This window comes from Podarcis cretensis (assembly GCF_951804945.1).
Source record: "Podarcis cretensis genome assembly, chromosome: 6".
NCBI lineage: Eukaryota > Metazoa > Chordata > Lepidosauria > Squamata > Lacertidae > Podarcis > Podarcis cretensis.
Window position 1 is genome coordinate 82,240,211 of NC_137175.1, and position 15,133 is coordinate 82,255,343.

The 15,133-nt window shown below is 41.7% G+C and overlaps 1 protein-coding gene across 2 annotated transcripts in view; it reads right to left on the minus strand.

Moving 5' to 3' along the window:
- Window positions 1-2,271: 2,271 nt before the first annotated feature.
- The window catches only part of CAMSAP2 (calmodulin regulated spectrin associated protein family member 2), an 81,244-nt gene continuing 68,382 nt past the window's right edge, over window positions 2,272-15,133 (minus strand). For both annotated transcript variants that reach the window (XM_079981062.1, XM_079981063.1), the window contains 9 exons: window positions 14,761-14,843; window positions 12,701-12,770; window positions 8,615-10,790; window positions 7,269-7,405; window positions 6,214-6,434; window positions 5,603-5,672; window positions 4,184-4,299; window positions 3,663-3,781; window positions 2,272-2,940 (listed from right to left, as the gene is read on the minus strand). In XM_079981062.1, coding sequence (XP_079837188.1) covers window positions 2,635-2,940; window positions 3,663-3,781; window positions 4,184-4,299; window positions 5,603-5,672; window positions 6,214-6,434; window positions 7,269-7,405; window positions 8,615-10,790; window positions 12,701-12,770; window positions 14,761-14,843 — 3,298 coding nt within the window. In that variant the 3' untranslated portion in view covers window positions 2,272-2,634. The remainder of the gene's footprint in view (window positions 2,941-3,662; window positions 3,782-4,183; window positions 4,300-5,602; window positions 5,673-6,213; window positions 6,435-7,268; window positions 7,406-8,614; window positions 10,791-12,700; window positions 12,771-14,760; window positions 14,844-15,133) is intronic.

Genomic DNA, 15,133 nt, shown 5'->3' on the forward strand with positions numbered 1-15,133 from the left:
ACCGGTGTGTAACTGATAATGTCACTGATGAACACCGGACTTCTCCATGAAAGGCTTTTATTTTCTTAAACAAGATCCCAAATGAAGACATACTGTCATTAGAAAATTTGCAAGCTTAAAAAGAAAAAAAGAAAAAATCCTGTCCTTAATTCTCCTAGTATGTAGTAACATTTTAATCCCCAAAGTCTCGTTTTTTTAATTGTATTATTCACATCCTACCTTTCAACATTGCACAGACATCTTTTTTCTGAACGGTAGACAAAATTCATAATACATTCAATAATTTAAAATGACACTATGTTGCCACATTTTAAAAGAAATCCTGTTTAGATAGGTGTGCATGAATCAGTCAGTGGTATGTATCATTAAATTATATTTTTCTTTTAGCAGGAATAGTTTAGTTAAAAATCCTTCCATGTGATCTCCTCCATCGTCTATCCCATATATGTCCTAGCAGCTCACCCCCAACTTGGGCAAGTTTTAACTTAGATGTATGCTTACATGGGTATGCAATATATTTTCCCTATGCCATTAGTTGGAGGATAAGCCTCGTTGGTAGAATGCATAGACCTTCTATCTCCTATTTTTAAAATATATATAATATATACACAGTATGTTTACACTTGAAATAGAAGATGGGTTAGATATCCTAGTTCATATACATGCAAACAGTAGGAATCCGCTAACCACAAATAGATCAGAGCCACATACCTATTAAACAGGTGGGTTTTGTGTTGGGTTTTTTTTACAGTTTTAACAAATATACATAAATATAAGAACATAAGTTAAAGTAAATATTGATTGCATTTCTGAGAAAATGCTGATCAAGATCCCAGACACATTGATGCCTAAGGCCTTTTCATAATTTTAAAAAGGGCTGTTCTCTAAATTATTTAAGGACTTATCATTCCTATACATCATCTATATAAAGAACAGAAGCAGACTGTAGTGAAGTACTACCTCTCTGAGTCAAGCAGTTCAGTGGGAGAAGTGTACAGAATTTTAAGTTTTCCTTTGTAGGATGCATAATAAAAAGTAACAAACACTTTAGACAGCTAGTTCAAAACTGTCTTGAAGTTCCAACACTTGTCACAACACTGAAACGGAACAGGTTTAGCAATAATTCAAGTCTTTTCCTGAGAATGAGGTTCCACCTAGATCCCCTCCCACCCCCCAACTAAGTCCTCTGGTGTACAAATGTCAAAAAAGCAATCACAAAAATAAGGGTAGGTTTCAAGTTTGAGCTTTTCCACCTGCTGAAACAGTGCCTTGCTATATCTGTATAGGAATCCTGACAATAAGAAAGAAAAAGAAAGCAACAAGCAAACCTCCAAACAGAAATAACTTCTCTAAAGGAATCAGATGTGCAGCCCTTTGTTAATACTGAAAAAAGGTGCCCCAGTGATTATTTTGTAAATGTTAACATTGCTGTATGTGTGTGGCTCTCAGCCATTCTTGGTTTCAATACACTCAAGATTGTCATGTATCATCATCAATACCATAATTTATATTAAACAAAATTAAATTGATGTCTTGGAAGAAAAATTACTTTGGTCCATATACTGGATGGCAACCTGGTGACACATCAGAATAGCTTTCATAGAGCAGGCTTACTCAATATAATTTTCTTCAAGTTTCTCAGAAGGACTCATACAAAGTGTCTACTTTTAAGACAATTAATACTGTTTTGCTTAGGATTGTGAAATAGCCATCCAGGCCGTAATCTCAGGAAGCAATGGTAGATGTCTGCATTTGTTTAGTGGTGCTATTTTATTTGGGTCACCTGTCATGCCACAGACACGTATCGTCCCCTTTGCTAAATCTCAGAATGTTAATCAGCAGTTTGGACTGAACTTCCTGTTCAGAAGAAAAATGCAAAACACAATAGTGCATGCAAAGATCTCCCGTCATGCTTCCCTGGATCAGGGCAATGGTGGATTTCTAAATATAATGACAATACCTTTATAAAATAAGTTTCCTTGTGGAACAAGCAATGACAGCCATCACATTTCCTTGCCAGAGGTTAAGACATGCTAGCAACATTTAATCCTGGACATCCTCTCCAAGGAACTTTCCTGGTGCAAAACCCTTTGAAATGAAAGAAAGTCAAAAAAAGAACGGATAACTTCATTTCATTGCAAAAAGGTTTGTGCCCTCTGTTACCGGCAGGCCACTTAAAATTTAACGGTGTGGCAACTCAAGACAGAACATTTCTCCAGTGAAGATATAAAGAGCAGAAGCAAATTCCAAAACAAGCATAACACACCAAAGTATAAGGCAATGAATTTAATATATACTTTAATTTCAGTCACTACAGATTTGCAAACATTCAATAATTCAGTGTTTTAAAAACGAGAGGAAATGAACCCTATAAACTGTGAGCACATACCCATCTCCACTCTTGAGTCAGTCTTTCATGAGCACACGAATGCATAATCACTTAAGTGTCAGTTTTCTGCAAGTCTTCAATACTGTGTTTACATTCCAGTTGTGCATGATGACAGAGCTTTTCTCTTCAGATCCGAGTTCAAAGAAATCTTGTTGGCAAATAAGAACCTATTTTCTAATAGGCAGCAAATACGAAGTGCAAGTTTGCCACAAACATGGCAAAGTACCCTACCCCCCTCCGAGTTACTATGCCTTTGTAGGTAAGAGTTTTTTCGGTGTTACTGGTCTCTTGCTCTGCCACAAATGGCTGTGGATGGTAATAGCGTCGACACTGGCAGAGAGCGTTTTAGCAGGTATGTGGCTGAACTGCTTCCTGTCAGAGTTGTACTTATAGAGCCCCTCAATCATCTTCTTACTGATGGACTTGGGGCCTATTCCAGTCAACTTACTGATTTCTTCTGTCTCAGGGCAGTACGTGTACAAAGATCGGAACTGGCAGCCTGAGTCGCGGAAAAGGATAAGGAAGTTGTTGGCATCTGATTTTTCCATTTCCTGAAAGAGGGAGGGGAGGAAAGAGCATTCAAATTGTGCACAAGTTAACATCCAGTTTATGGGTATTTTCAGTGCTCCTACACTTATGACAGCAACTATTTCATGTTATTGAAAATGTAATAGCATTGTGAGCTTGACTTATTTACACATGTATGAAGGCATCACAAATCCAACAACAGAGATACAACTTTCATATCATGGACCTGAAGTTGCACATTCAGTTGCCATTAACTGTTCAACAGTAAATTATAGACAAATCAAGTGTTATACATGCATGTGTGAACAAGCAATATAGGGTGCCAGGAGTAATTTTAAAAACTACATTCCTGGTGCACCAGAAAGTTATATTCTTATTTCAACTAATGTTATAACTATTTAAAAATCTTTAGCATCAGAACAAGCTCATGAGAAGTGTTAGTAGAGAATTTCACAGTGTATGTATTCCTATTCTGGCAAGAATATTGTATTAAGGAGATAGCTTAGCAGAGGACCCAGAACAGAGGATGAAAAGGAGGTTAGGAGTTTCAGTGCTATGGCTGCACCAGAAATACCATTAATGCACACCATTAATGTTTACGGGGTCTTGGTAAACAGAAAGACTCCCCTTTGAACTTGCAGTGTAAAGAAAACTGTCCCCCCAACACTTCCTACCTACCCACAACCTGAACTTCAGATTTTCAGTTTCTTCTCTCCCCTCCTTCCCCTTTACAGGTTTGCCTTACCTCTAATATTTTATTCTTCTGACCTTCGTTTACTTTTCCAGCCAAGCAGCAATGAGCCAAGGCATTCTGGATTATATGTTTGTTGGATTTTGCACTGGGTTCTTTGTACAGCTTTGGTCCTAGAGAGAGAGAGAGAGATTTTTCAAAACATATATATGAATAAATGAACATGGTTTAGAGCAGGCAGAGGTGAGGAACCTTTCTGGCTCTGGGGGCCAGACCTTTATAGCTGAACTCCATGGGCCAAATTTGACAGGTGGCCAGGGCAAGGAATTTCTAAAGAATTTCCTTCAAACCAAACTCTTAATACTCCAGCTTCTCAATCTTTATTATGGTTGGGGTATTTAACTACCACCTGATACTAAGTGAAGCAAGATTGTAATCTGGTACACTGGCTTGCTGTTATTACTCTGTATTACTTTTTCTCTGTTACTTATCAGCTCCCCCCCCCCACCACCCCAAAGCATCTACATGTTCTTGTTTGTAGCAAATAATTCAGCACCAACTCTTAATATACCAACCTGTATATTCTGTAGCAGAAGCCACAGAAGATGTCGTTGATGCATTTTCCCAATCCTTTTCTCCATTACGACTTCCACAACGACTTGGAGATACGAATCCTTCCACAGATTCAGACCTAAAAGTTGCATTTAAACAGGAAAGAAGATTTGGCCAATCTATTACCAAGCATGATTTCACAATGAAAAAATGGTAGCATTTCACGATGAAAGACCTGAAGATAAAGCACTGTTAAACACAAATATGGAATCAAATGATTTAACAGCACGTAAGTTCTTCCAAATATCCAAGTAGCTTCAGGAATGAGTGGGAAGAATGTCAACTGTCCATCAGGCAAAGCTGGCTAAATTCTGAAAAATTGGCGGGTGTTTCCAGCCCCTTTGCCCTTATAAAGCTATCACAAATAAGAAAATCTGAATATGAAAGCATCCCCTCTACTTCATATTAGTCTACACAACTTAGAGAATTTAATTCACTTGTAGATATTTCAGTGGCTTCTTAAAATTAAGGAAAGCTGAATGATTACATTTTTAGAAGTGCCATCCTGTGTGTCACGAAATTAAAAGATGCCTGCTTCTTGGGAGAAAAGCAATGACAAACCTAGACAACATCTTAAAAAGCAGAGACATCACCTTGCCAACAAAGGTCCGTATAGTTAAAGCTATGGTTTTCCCAGTAGTGATGTATGGAAGTGAGAGCTGGACCATAAAGAAGGCTGATCGCCGAAGAATTGATGCTTTTGAATTATGGTGCTAGAGGAGACTCTTGAGAGTCCCATGGACTGCAAGAAGATCAAACTTATCCGTTCTTAAGGAAATCAGCCCTGAGTGCTCACTGGAAGGACAGATCCTGAAGCTGAGGCTCCAATACTTTGGCCACCTCATGAGAAGAGAAGACTCCCTGGAAAAGACCCTGGTGTTGGGAAAGATTGAGGGCACAAGGAGAAGGGGACGACAGAGGACGAGATGGTTGGACAGTGTTCTCGAAGCTACTGCGGGAGGCAGTGGAAGACAGGAGTGCCTGGCGTGTGCTGGTCCATGGGGTCACGAAGAGTCGGACACGACTAAATGACTAAACAACAACAAATCCTGTGTGTGTGTTTATGTGTCTTGTGTATGCCATTCCGTGTGTGTTACTGCAGGTTTTGGCTCATACCTAGCAATCTAATAAAAAAATGTACATATCAGCAGAAGCAATTAAACAATTCCCTGCAGCCTGGAAATTAAATATGTGTAGATCTGTTTTGTGGCGACCGTGTACGGAAACGGCTATAGGAACATACTCAAAGTTGGTCTAATCTGAAGAGCCATGAACTATTCTTAATTATGCATTAACTACTGTCTCACTGAATTCACACTGATGTGCCAAGTCACATAAATATGATCATTTCTCTCAAATGTAAATTGGAACTGAATATTTACCTTGGCGTTCTCTTGCCCGATTGCACACTGTCGTCTCCGGTGTTCAATGATGCCAACGAAAGGCTAGATGCTGAGGGGAGATGGGGGGAACAGCAACACAGTGAAGGTGTGAGCCTAGGTAAATGCAAGGAACTTTAAAAGAATGCAGATACAGAAAACAGAGTCTGTGAATTAGATGCACCACCAGGAAAGAAAAGTTGCTAAGTTTTCTAAGAAATATTCTCTCTCTTTACTGGCCCTATGAACTCTACATCTGTAAACATTTAATGCGTATTTTATCCTCATAAGTCTTTATATAGTAAAGGTAAATGATAGTATGGTTATAGGTTGTTCTAAACATAAACATCACCATGGAGCTCTGTATCAAAAGTATGGAAACCTACTTTAAAAGTAGAGGCAATGTTGTCGTATTGGTCCAGGTCATGCTGACTCAAAATTTAACTATGTAAGGAGTGATGAACCAATCATTCTTTGCAACTTTTCTAATGTGATAACTAGGCATAATGAAAACCAGCAGTCTGGTAGCATTTAACAACCCCTCTCCCCCCAATCTCTGGGCAAAATGTCAATCCTGGAACTGCAGCATCAAGACTCCTCCTTATATTTATTACCTGGAGGACCTTTGATTGGAGTTTTAGGTGACTCAATATGATCTCTATGAATGGATTTTGGACGTGGCTTCTTTTGTTTGGACATGTGGAGGCGAGGCTTTATGACAATGTCCATATCTTCCATCAGTTTCAGCTGCTTCCGCCTTATATATTCTTGCTTAATAAACTCGCGACGTGCTCTTTCATCTTCCTTCTTCTGACGTTCTTCCTCAGACTTCCTCCTTAGAAATTCAACATCGCCATTAGCAAAGCCATCCTTCTCATAAACTAAAACCAATTTTTCTGATTCTAAGTTACCCGAATGCCAAGTATCCCTGTTACATTCCCAAAATATACCCTGGTTTCCAAATTTTAGTGTACATATTTTAACTGTACGCTCATGCTAAGCTTTGTGGAGCAATTCACACAAGTACTGGCATACTCCTAAAGATGCAGTTGAACCAGATTAGGGTAAATATTAAGTAAAATGCCCCTTAGTACTTCAGTACCACCTAACACTTTAGTATTGTGTACCCATAAATATCAAATTTTGGGTTTCTTGGTAATATTCAAAGAATAATTATTTTGAAAGTTTAATATTCCTTAGTTATGCAAGAAATTTATTTTAGAATGTTCACATTTTCACATTTAACTGAAGATTGGACACACAGCGTTTCATTCATTCTGAACACAGGAGAGCTGCAAATAGCTTCTCTTTGCGAGTGATTGTTGCAGTGGCTGATGTGGGTGCCTTTTTTGCTCACTGAAGGGGTGAGGCACAGCCACACCAATGTGTGGCCCTGCCTCTTTCAGCTCTTTTAGATGTGGCAGCCATTTTGTGTTATGCCACACCTCTGGGCACCCATTTTGTGACTGGCTTTCTAAAATTTCCAAATGTGTCCCACTGGCCTAAAAAGGTTGGTGACACCTATCTTAATCAGTTAGTAGAAAGTTTTAAGTGGTCTTAGCATAGGAAACAGTTTGACAACAAGGATCCCTCATAGGGTATAGCAATTAGGCATCTGATTTCTAAATTTAACTCTCTCAGAATGACTAGCATCTACAGTTGATCTTACTTTGTTTCTTCTTTCTTATATTCCAACTCTGCTTCTAGTTGCTGCTTCCGAAGTAAGGTTTCTCTTTCCCTTCTCAATCGCTTCTCCAGCAATGCTGCCCGCTTCACTGCCATTTCGTTTTCAGCCTTTTGATCATCCTTGAAGCAATATTTAGGAAGGAATGTCAATCATTATCTCAACATTGGTAGAAGACTCTATCCACAGTAGAGCCATTGAACTAAAATGGATTGCGATCCAAGAGACAAATTTAAAGATTGGTCTGAAGCAGGGGTGTGGCACCTGGGGTTTCCAGATGTTGCTGAACTACAACTCCCATCACTCTGATCATCGGTCATGCTGATTGGGATTGATGGGGCCAAAAACACGGGGACCATCACAGGTTCGTCATCCCTGGTCTAAAGTTACTGAGACAACTATACCAAATTATGCAAGGTCTAAGGTAAAGGTAAAGGGACCCCTGACCATTAGGTCCAGTCGTGGCCGACTCGGGGGTTGCGGCGCTCATCTCGCTTTATTGGCCGAGGAAGCCGGTGTACAGCTTTTGGGTCATGTGGCCAACAGGACTAAGCCGCTTCTGGAGAACCAGAGCAGCGCACAGAAATGCCGTTTACCTTCCCGCCAGAAGGTACCTCCCCTATTTATCTACTTGCACTTTGACGTGCTTTCAAACTGCTAGGTTGGTAGGAGCAGGGACCGAGCAACGGGAGCTCACCTCGTCATGGGGATTTGAACCGGCGACCTTCTGATCGGCAGGCCCTAGGCTCTGTGGTTTAACCCACAGCACCACCCACATCCCAAGCATGCAAGGTCTAGTACTTATTAAAATTAGATTGTTCAGTTGTAGTATTATACCCCACTGGAAGCTGTGCTAGATTAACCACTCCTCTATAAAGGGTCACACTCCTCTATGGACAGAGAATGTCTGTATTACACTCAACCACAATCCTGTAACCTATGATATGGTTTATTTACAATACATTTGCAGGGAGAAGTGAATACAACTCCACTTGCAGAGGAGCTTAAATCATTTATTATCTGCCCTAGTGTTTTATTTTGAACAATACACGATGGTGAGAAAGGCAACAGAGGTGAGTCATTCCCCAGCTCCTGCCTGTTGCAACTGTGCTTCAAAACAGCTTCTCAAGCAAGTGCTTAGCAAGCTGTTTGGAGCATGACTGTGGGGGTGGATGATCCATGGAAAGAGTCAACCAAACACAAGCCACCCAGGTCCCACTCACCATAGACTCTTGCCATACCCTCTGTTACACAGGCCCTGACCATCTGCCCACCACCACCAGAGGCAAAAAGATCCTAAATGCATGCTTGTGATGTCCTTGTTCACTTACCTTGAAAAAGAATCCACAGCACACCTTTTGGTCATCTTCCAATTGTTCCTTGTCACTCTCACCCTCTGATTTCTCAACGGACTCTTCTGACTTTTCTGGTGGCTTCAAATCTGTGAGGGAAACTTCTATGAGGTTAACAGTTTTGGATGCAGGTTCTGGAAATCCTGGTGGGTTCAGCACCTCTTCATTTGGGGTAAGGCAGACAGTTTCTGTAATGGGCTGCGAAAGGACTTCAGACACTGTAGATTCCAGAGGCCTGACTGGTTGTTCCTCTGGCTTTTCCTTTTCTGCCTGTTCTGGTTCTTTCTCACCTGCTGTTTCTTTGTCAGCCTGTCCCGTTGTATTTTTGACCTTCAAGCGGTTACGTTCACCATCATCTCCAAAACAAACAAAAGATCTAGTTTGAATTGATACCTGACTTGGAGAAAATCTTCTCAAACGAGGAAGGCTGTCCACAGATCGCGGTGCAGTCAAAGTGCGATTCAAAGGTGTTAATTTCAGTTCATTTGGCCTAGGAGTCCTTTGCATTTTACTGGGGAGAGTGGAATTCTTCCTAGAGGATGACTGTGGGGACTGGTGGGAAGATCGGGGAGATTCCACGGAAAATGGGGCAACAGGGAAGGGTGAGCCCGCAAACCTTAATGAAGGCTTCAGCTCCTGAACCTGCTTCTGAGGAGAAGGCTGAGGTGGTGAAATAACCCAAGCCTGTTGCTCCCTCATCTGCATAAGCATCTCTTGCTGAAGTGAGAGGCGTTGCATTTCTTGCTGCAGGAAATGCAGAGAAGAATTGAGCTTCTCAATAGATTTTGTATATTCCAGAAGGTCACTGTCATTTAAGTTTTCTTCCGAGGGGCTCACCAAATTACATTGCTTTTCTATATCAACCGGTGTGTTTGGGGACTTCAGCCATTTCACGTGAGGATTTTCAGTGCTTGCTTTAATTGCCTCTGTGGCCTTGTTTAGTTGCTCACATGGCTTTTGGGCATCTTTTTCTTTCGGCCTACTGCTGTCAGTGAACACTTTCTCATCCTCTGCTCCAGCCGCCTCTTCTCTAAGTGGTGAAATCCCGTCACCTTTCTTTTTCACAATGTTAAGGAATGCCGTCCTTCCCATTTTTTGTCTCTGCTTCGTGAAAGCAGCCTCAACCTTCTTCTTCTGCGCTTCAATTGCTCGCCTCTTCTCTTCCAGCTTCATTTTCAGTTGCACCATTTCAGAGGCCAGTAACTGTGTGGTATCTCTTGCCTGAGGGAGAGGGGATTCCTCAGGTATTTGAGCCCAAGAAACCATGTGAGGAATGTTCAGCTCAGAACCTTCTGGTGTAGTTTTCTGAGAACTGCTGCCACTACTTCTGCTGTCTGTATGATTCAGCTTCTTAAATTTCTGCTCTGCAAAGCTGGTCATTTTAACACCTGAACTTGAGGACGCGCTACTGCCTGCTTGTGATTTGGCACTTACTGAGCTTGGACAAGGGCTCAATTGTTCCTTATGGTTGATGCCTCTGCTATCAAATTCTTGAAGGAATCGAGATGGTTCTTCCATATCAGAGTCCAGGCTTACAGTATAGTCCCTCAAGGTTGAATCCTCATCCATAGTCTCTGGAATGTCTGAAGGGACATGTATTCCAGTATCAACTTCTGTATTGTCAGTCATGGGACTGAGAGCACTTTTCGTATCTGCAGTAATATCGGGATTACTCTGGTTGGGTTTAATATTTGAATTCAGGATGCTCATCTCCTTGTTGTGAAGGAAAAACCCATTTGTAATTTGCTCTGGCTGAGTAACACTGGGAGATTTCTCACTATCATGGATAATCTGCAAAGCCTGCTCAATGCTTGGTGTCTCAATCCGATTGCCAAATTCATCGGTAACCAACCTGTTTTGCAGCGCTCCATTGGGCAGGCTGTATGGGTTAATCTGGTTCGCATTCCTTTGATTGCTGTCGGCCTCTAGATCACTGCAAAATTCTGTATCCTTTTCTTCTTCAATATCTTCACTTTCCTCTTCGCCATTCACAGGCTTGAAGGACAGGTTCTTTCTAACAAGTCTGGGCATACGGCTGGTATTTTGCGCAATGCCTTCGTTGCTGAGAGATCTAGTCATTCCTCTGTTTGGAGTCTCACGGATGCTGTCCTCTTTATCAAAAGAAATGTCAAATGAAACACCATGTGCTGAAGATCTAGAAAGCGAATTAAAAATGAGACTGCCATTAAAGCAACCCTCCATTTAAAAGGTTGGAAATATGCCAGCATTTTTATATTGAAGAAACAATATATTTTATTTTATAGCATTAATGCCGGCTTCAAACTCTAGCAGTAAAATGCAATACAAGGTGACAGCATTATTAGCATTATCTAGTCCTACATCCATTGAGCATAAAGATATGGTCTGCACCAAATGTTTGCTCATTTCAAGGTTTGGGGCCCTCCATATATATAGTAAATAAACAAATCCCTACCTTGCCTCTTTTTGATCTTCTGTGCAGCCCTTGTTTCTCACATCTGTTGCCCCTTTGCTAGGGCTTCTTTCTGCTTGAACTATGTGATCCCAGCCAGCCAGGGATCAAGCAGTGAATATGATATTATATCGTTACAGCACTACATAGCCAATCAAGATATGACTACCTGGTGTCACTGAGGGCAAACAAAACAGACAGAGTGAGGGCTGTTCTTCTTGGACTGGTTATATAGGTGATCCCAGCCAATGAGATCACCAATTGCCCTCACTCTGAATGGGCAAACACTTTTACCCTCTTTTTGTTACAGTTTGTTGAATGACTGCCAAGCAGAAGGGTGCTTTTTCCTGCAGAAAATTACTTCACATCCATTTGGCTCAGGCCCAACAAAAATCTACTAGTGTTATTTAATCTTCTGTTACATACATGTCTTTCTTGTTCTGAATATCTTGCAAAATGTCCTTGTGACCATTATATCATTTTTGTAAATATAAAAGTGAAAACCCTTCTCAAAAAGGAGTAGGGATGTCCATTCTCTCTTGACAGTTGACAGAAGCAAACAAGCAAGCCAGGAAGAAAGACCCACCACACAATTTGAGCCACAAGAGGAGGCTCCTAAGTGGTGCAGAACTTCCATCTATTTTCCCTTTCTAAAATGCATGTGCTGGGGGAGGACATGTCGTGTTCCTTCTAGGGTAGTTTGTCCATCTTTGGTCCCCACCCTGCACTCAACTCTCGCCAGTGGCTCCTAGAAGCTGTCTGCATGGGACAGCAGCCACACCCTGGGAACAACTTTGACTGGTCGGATAAACCAGGTGAAGGGTAGCCAATGGGTCTCAAACCTTCAGTGAGTTAGGGACTTTCCCTGCATTCAAAGACATGTTCTGGCAGTTTCAGCAGACAAGACCAGCAGTGGGTCCAAGGATCAAGAAGGCAGTTTCTGCACATGCTGTAGAAAGAAGTGAGGGGCAGATGGGGCTCATCTGGGAAGGTAGCAGATCTAGGAGAAGGAAAACTCTGATCCTAAACCTCTGCTGCCTTGTGGGATATTATTTTGGAGATGAAAGGGCTAAGGAGTGAACCCTACACAAATGCAGAGTGGAGGCCCTAAGATAGTTTGATGGAGACTTGTATGCCTCCTTCCAGCAACTCCTGATGCCAAGCGTATTGCTTTCACATGTAGCACGTACATGCACAGGATCTGCTTACTCTGTACCGTCTTCCACAAATGAGAGGTTATGGATCTTAGAAGTGGGGCCTATGTCTACAGATTTGCATCTATAGAGCTTTTCACTTTAATGATTCTGGGCGACATCCAATGACGCTTGCCTGCCTGTGCAATGGAAATCCACTTGCATAGCAGGGCCCCAACACTGGTTCTTGGAGGGCCCCCCAAACCTCTGCAGGGTGAGGAGGAAAGATAAATGCAGAAGGCACACTTGTTCATGCTATATTAGATCTTGCTTTGTATGTGTATATGAGTCCTGTAGCTTTTCAGTGTACTTCCTCATGTGTAATCCATGAACAGTTTTTCAGAGCAAGGCTACTCAATTGAAGGATTAATCCCCTTGCATCACACAACAATAGGAAATGAAACATTATGGCAGTATGGCACCAACTAACCAATGACTTACCTCTTTTCTTTGGGCCATGTCCCTACGTATCCATCCATATAAGACATAGATGTAGATCGTCTAATGCCGCCTATCCAAAATCAAAACAAACAACATATAAGGGTGAATTCTTTTGAAACTTTTAAAAAGAGGATTAAAAAACTTCCAGTTAACAAATCAAATAGGTGGCTTCTGCTCTTGATTCGATTTAAAGCAGACAGACCAAATAAATTAATTTACATCTCATTCAACATTTTGCAGAAAATTATCAAAGAATGCGCATCTATGGCTCTGTACATTACTAAGCCAAAGTACTTAAATTCACCAACATCAGTTACGTTGGGAATGCAACCATTCAATGTACTTCTGTCAACAATAAATAACATGAATTGTGTTTATTCCATTAATACTCCTCCCCTATTTAAAAATATGCTTTACCGTGGAAAAAAAGAGATGGGAATCACAAAAAATTAGTTCTACAGAATATTCCCAGATTAGTCTATATTACTGCTTGCCTATGCCTTGTACTTTAAAAATATACAAAATGATTCAATTGAACTTGAAAAGTGTGATTCGCTCGTTCCTACTTCTCTTGCTCCACTTTTTTGTGTTAATAATGGATAGCAAGGGAAGAGAGTATCAGACTATGATGAGAGATCCAGATTCAAATATCCACTGAGCCATAAAACTCCCTAGGCAACACAGCATCAGTTACTACCTTCATCATAAGCTACCTCTCTGGGCTGCTGCAAGGATGAGGTGGGCCAGAAAATGAAAATGCATATTGCATAAATAAAGCTTTCCAGGATAGATCTAACATAGGAATCTGCCTTATATTGACCCAGATCCAGACCATTAGTCCAACAAGGTCAACTCTGTCTACTACACTGACTAACAGCAGCTCTCCAGGATTTCATACAGGTGACATTCCCAGCAGGGGAATCATGCCTTTCCACCCAGCCTTGCAGCAGCTAGATGTCTGTCTGCCAGCCTGCACACTTCCCTAGCCACTCCTCTGCTGTTCTGGGCGGCCAGATGTGGCACACAGCCTCCTTCGGAAAGGGAACAAGGGATGGGATGAGGCACCAATACATCTCCTTGCCAAAGCTGCAAAGCATGGGGAGCAGTAATATAGCTCCCTGCCAAGGGTGCAAGGGAGCCCAGGTACGTGTCAGGAGCCAAAGTCAGGTGAAGGTGAGCAATTAAAAAAAACACCAGTGTCAGTGAAGTTAACTTTTTATTCAAAGAAACCAAAACAGCCTAGTGATCCCAGCAACTCTTCCCAATAGCTCTAGCTCCAATGAGACAGTTGTGAGGAATGAAGGTCCCTGTTTTCCCACAGCTGCCTAAGTCCCCTCCTCTCCAGGGCTTTCCCCCCAAGAAATCAGAGACTATGTTGGTGCGCAACCAAACTCTCCTCTGCTCTTTTCATTTCTATGTGTGTTCTGGGAGACCAGTGGGGAGGGGAGCTGGTCACAGCAGGAGGGGAAGACTCCCTGGCTTCTTCAGCAGCCTGCCTCCTCCCTGTCTCTTGGCCCCACTCCTCTCCAGCCTCTGGTTCTGGACTGCTGTCTGTCACATCCTCTTCCTGTTCACTAAGCCCTGTTGCCTCTTCAGCTTCTGATACCTTTCTTTTCCCAGTCTGCTCCCTCTGACCACTCATCACCATCCTACCACCAGCCCCCTGGCTCTGAGCCTTCTTCCCTTGAGGGCTTCCTTGGGGGTTCCCCAGCAGGTGCCTCCCACCACTCTTTTGCATCCAGTCAGTCCATGACATCACACACTTGATTCCCAGCCCTACTTGGAGATCCTGGGAATTCAACATGGGATTTTGTACAAGCAAAGCAGCTGGTCTACTACTGTGCTGCAACCCTTCCCCTTGTAATTCTAATAGTCTAATAATTCTCGGTACTCATATGTAGCATTCTGTAGTTTAATACTTAAAGATAAAATTAAATAATGGTTGGAAAAAAGGTTCCCTTCTTCTGGCAGAAGACATACTACCAACAAAGGAAGGGAACCTTTGGATAAAACAAATATGAACAGGGAAAAAGCAGAATATCTCAGCTTTTTGCTATTACCTGGAGCAGGTGTATAAGGCTGCTGGTGAGCATGGCTAGCAGCTGGAATCTGATGAGATGGTGGGAAAGCTGGGCATTCCACACTGCACACAACCAAAAACAGAACACCACGGTTAACTTCTTCTAATTTAAAATCTTGCAGCCCTGAACATTTCAGGAGACAATAGCATGCCTTAAACAAGGCCTGAAAGCATGAATTTAGTGCAATTAAAATATAGTTCTAGATTTGAAAGGTCAAATTTTAACTGAATCTGTTATCATATGAAAAGGTATTCAGAAATACTTGTATTGGCACAATAATTTGTACTTCTGTCTCAATTCAGTCAAAGAGCTAAATATAAATTTCTTACAACACGAGAGTTATCTGTGGCAT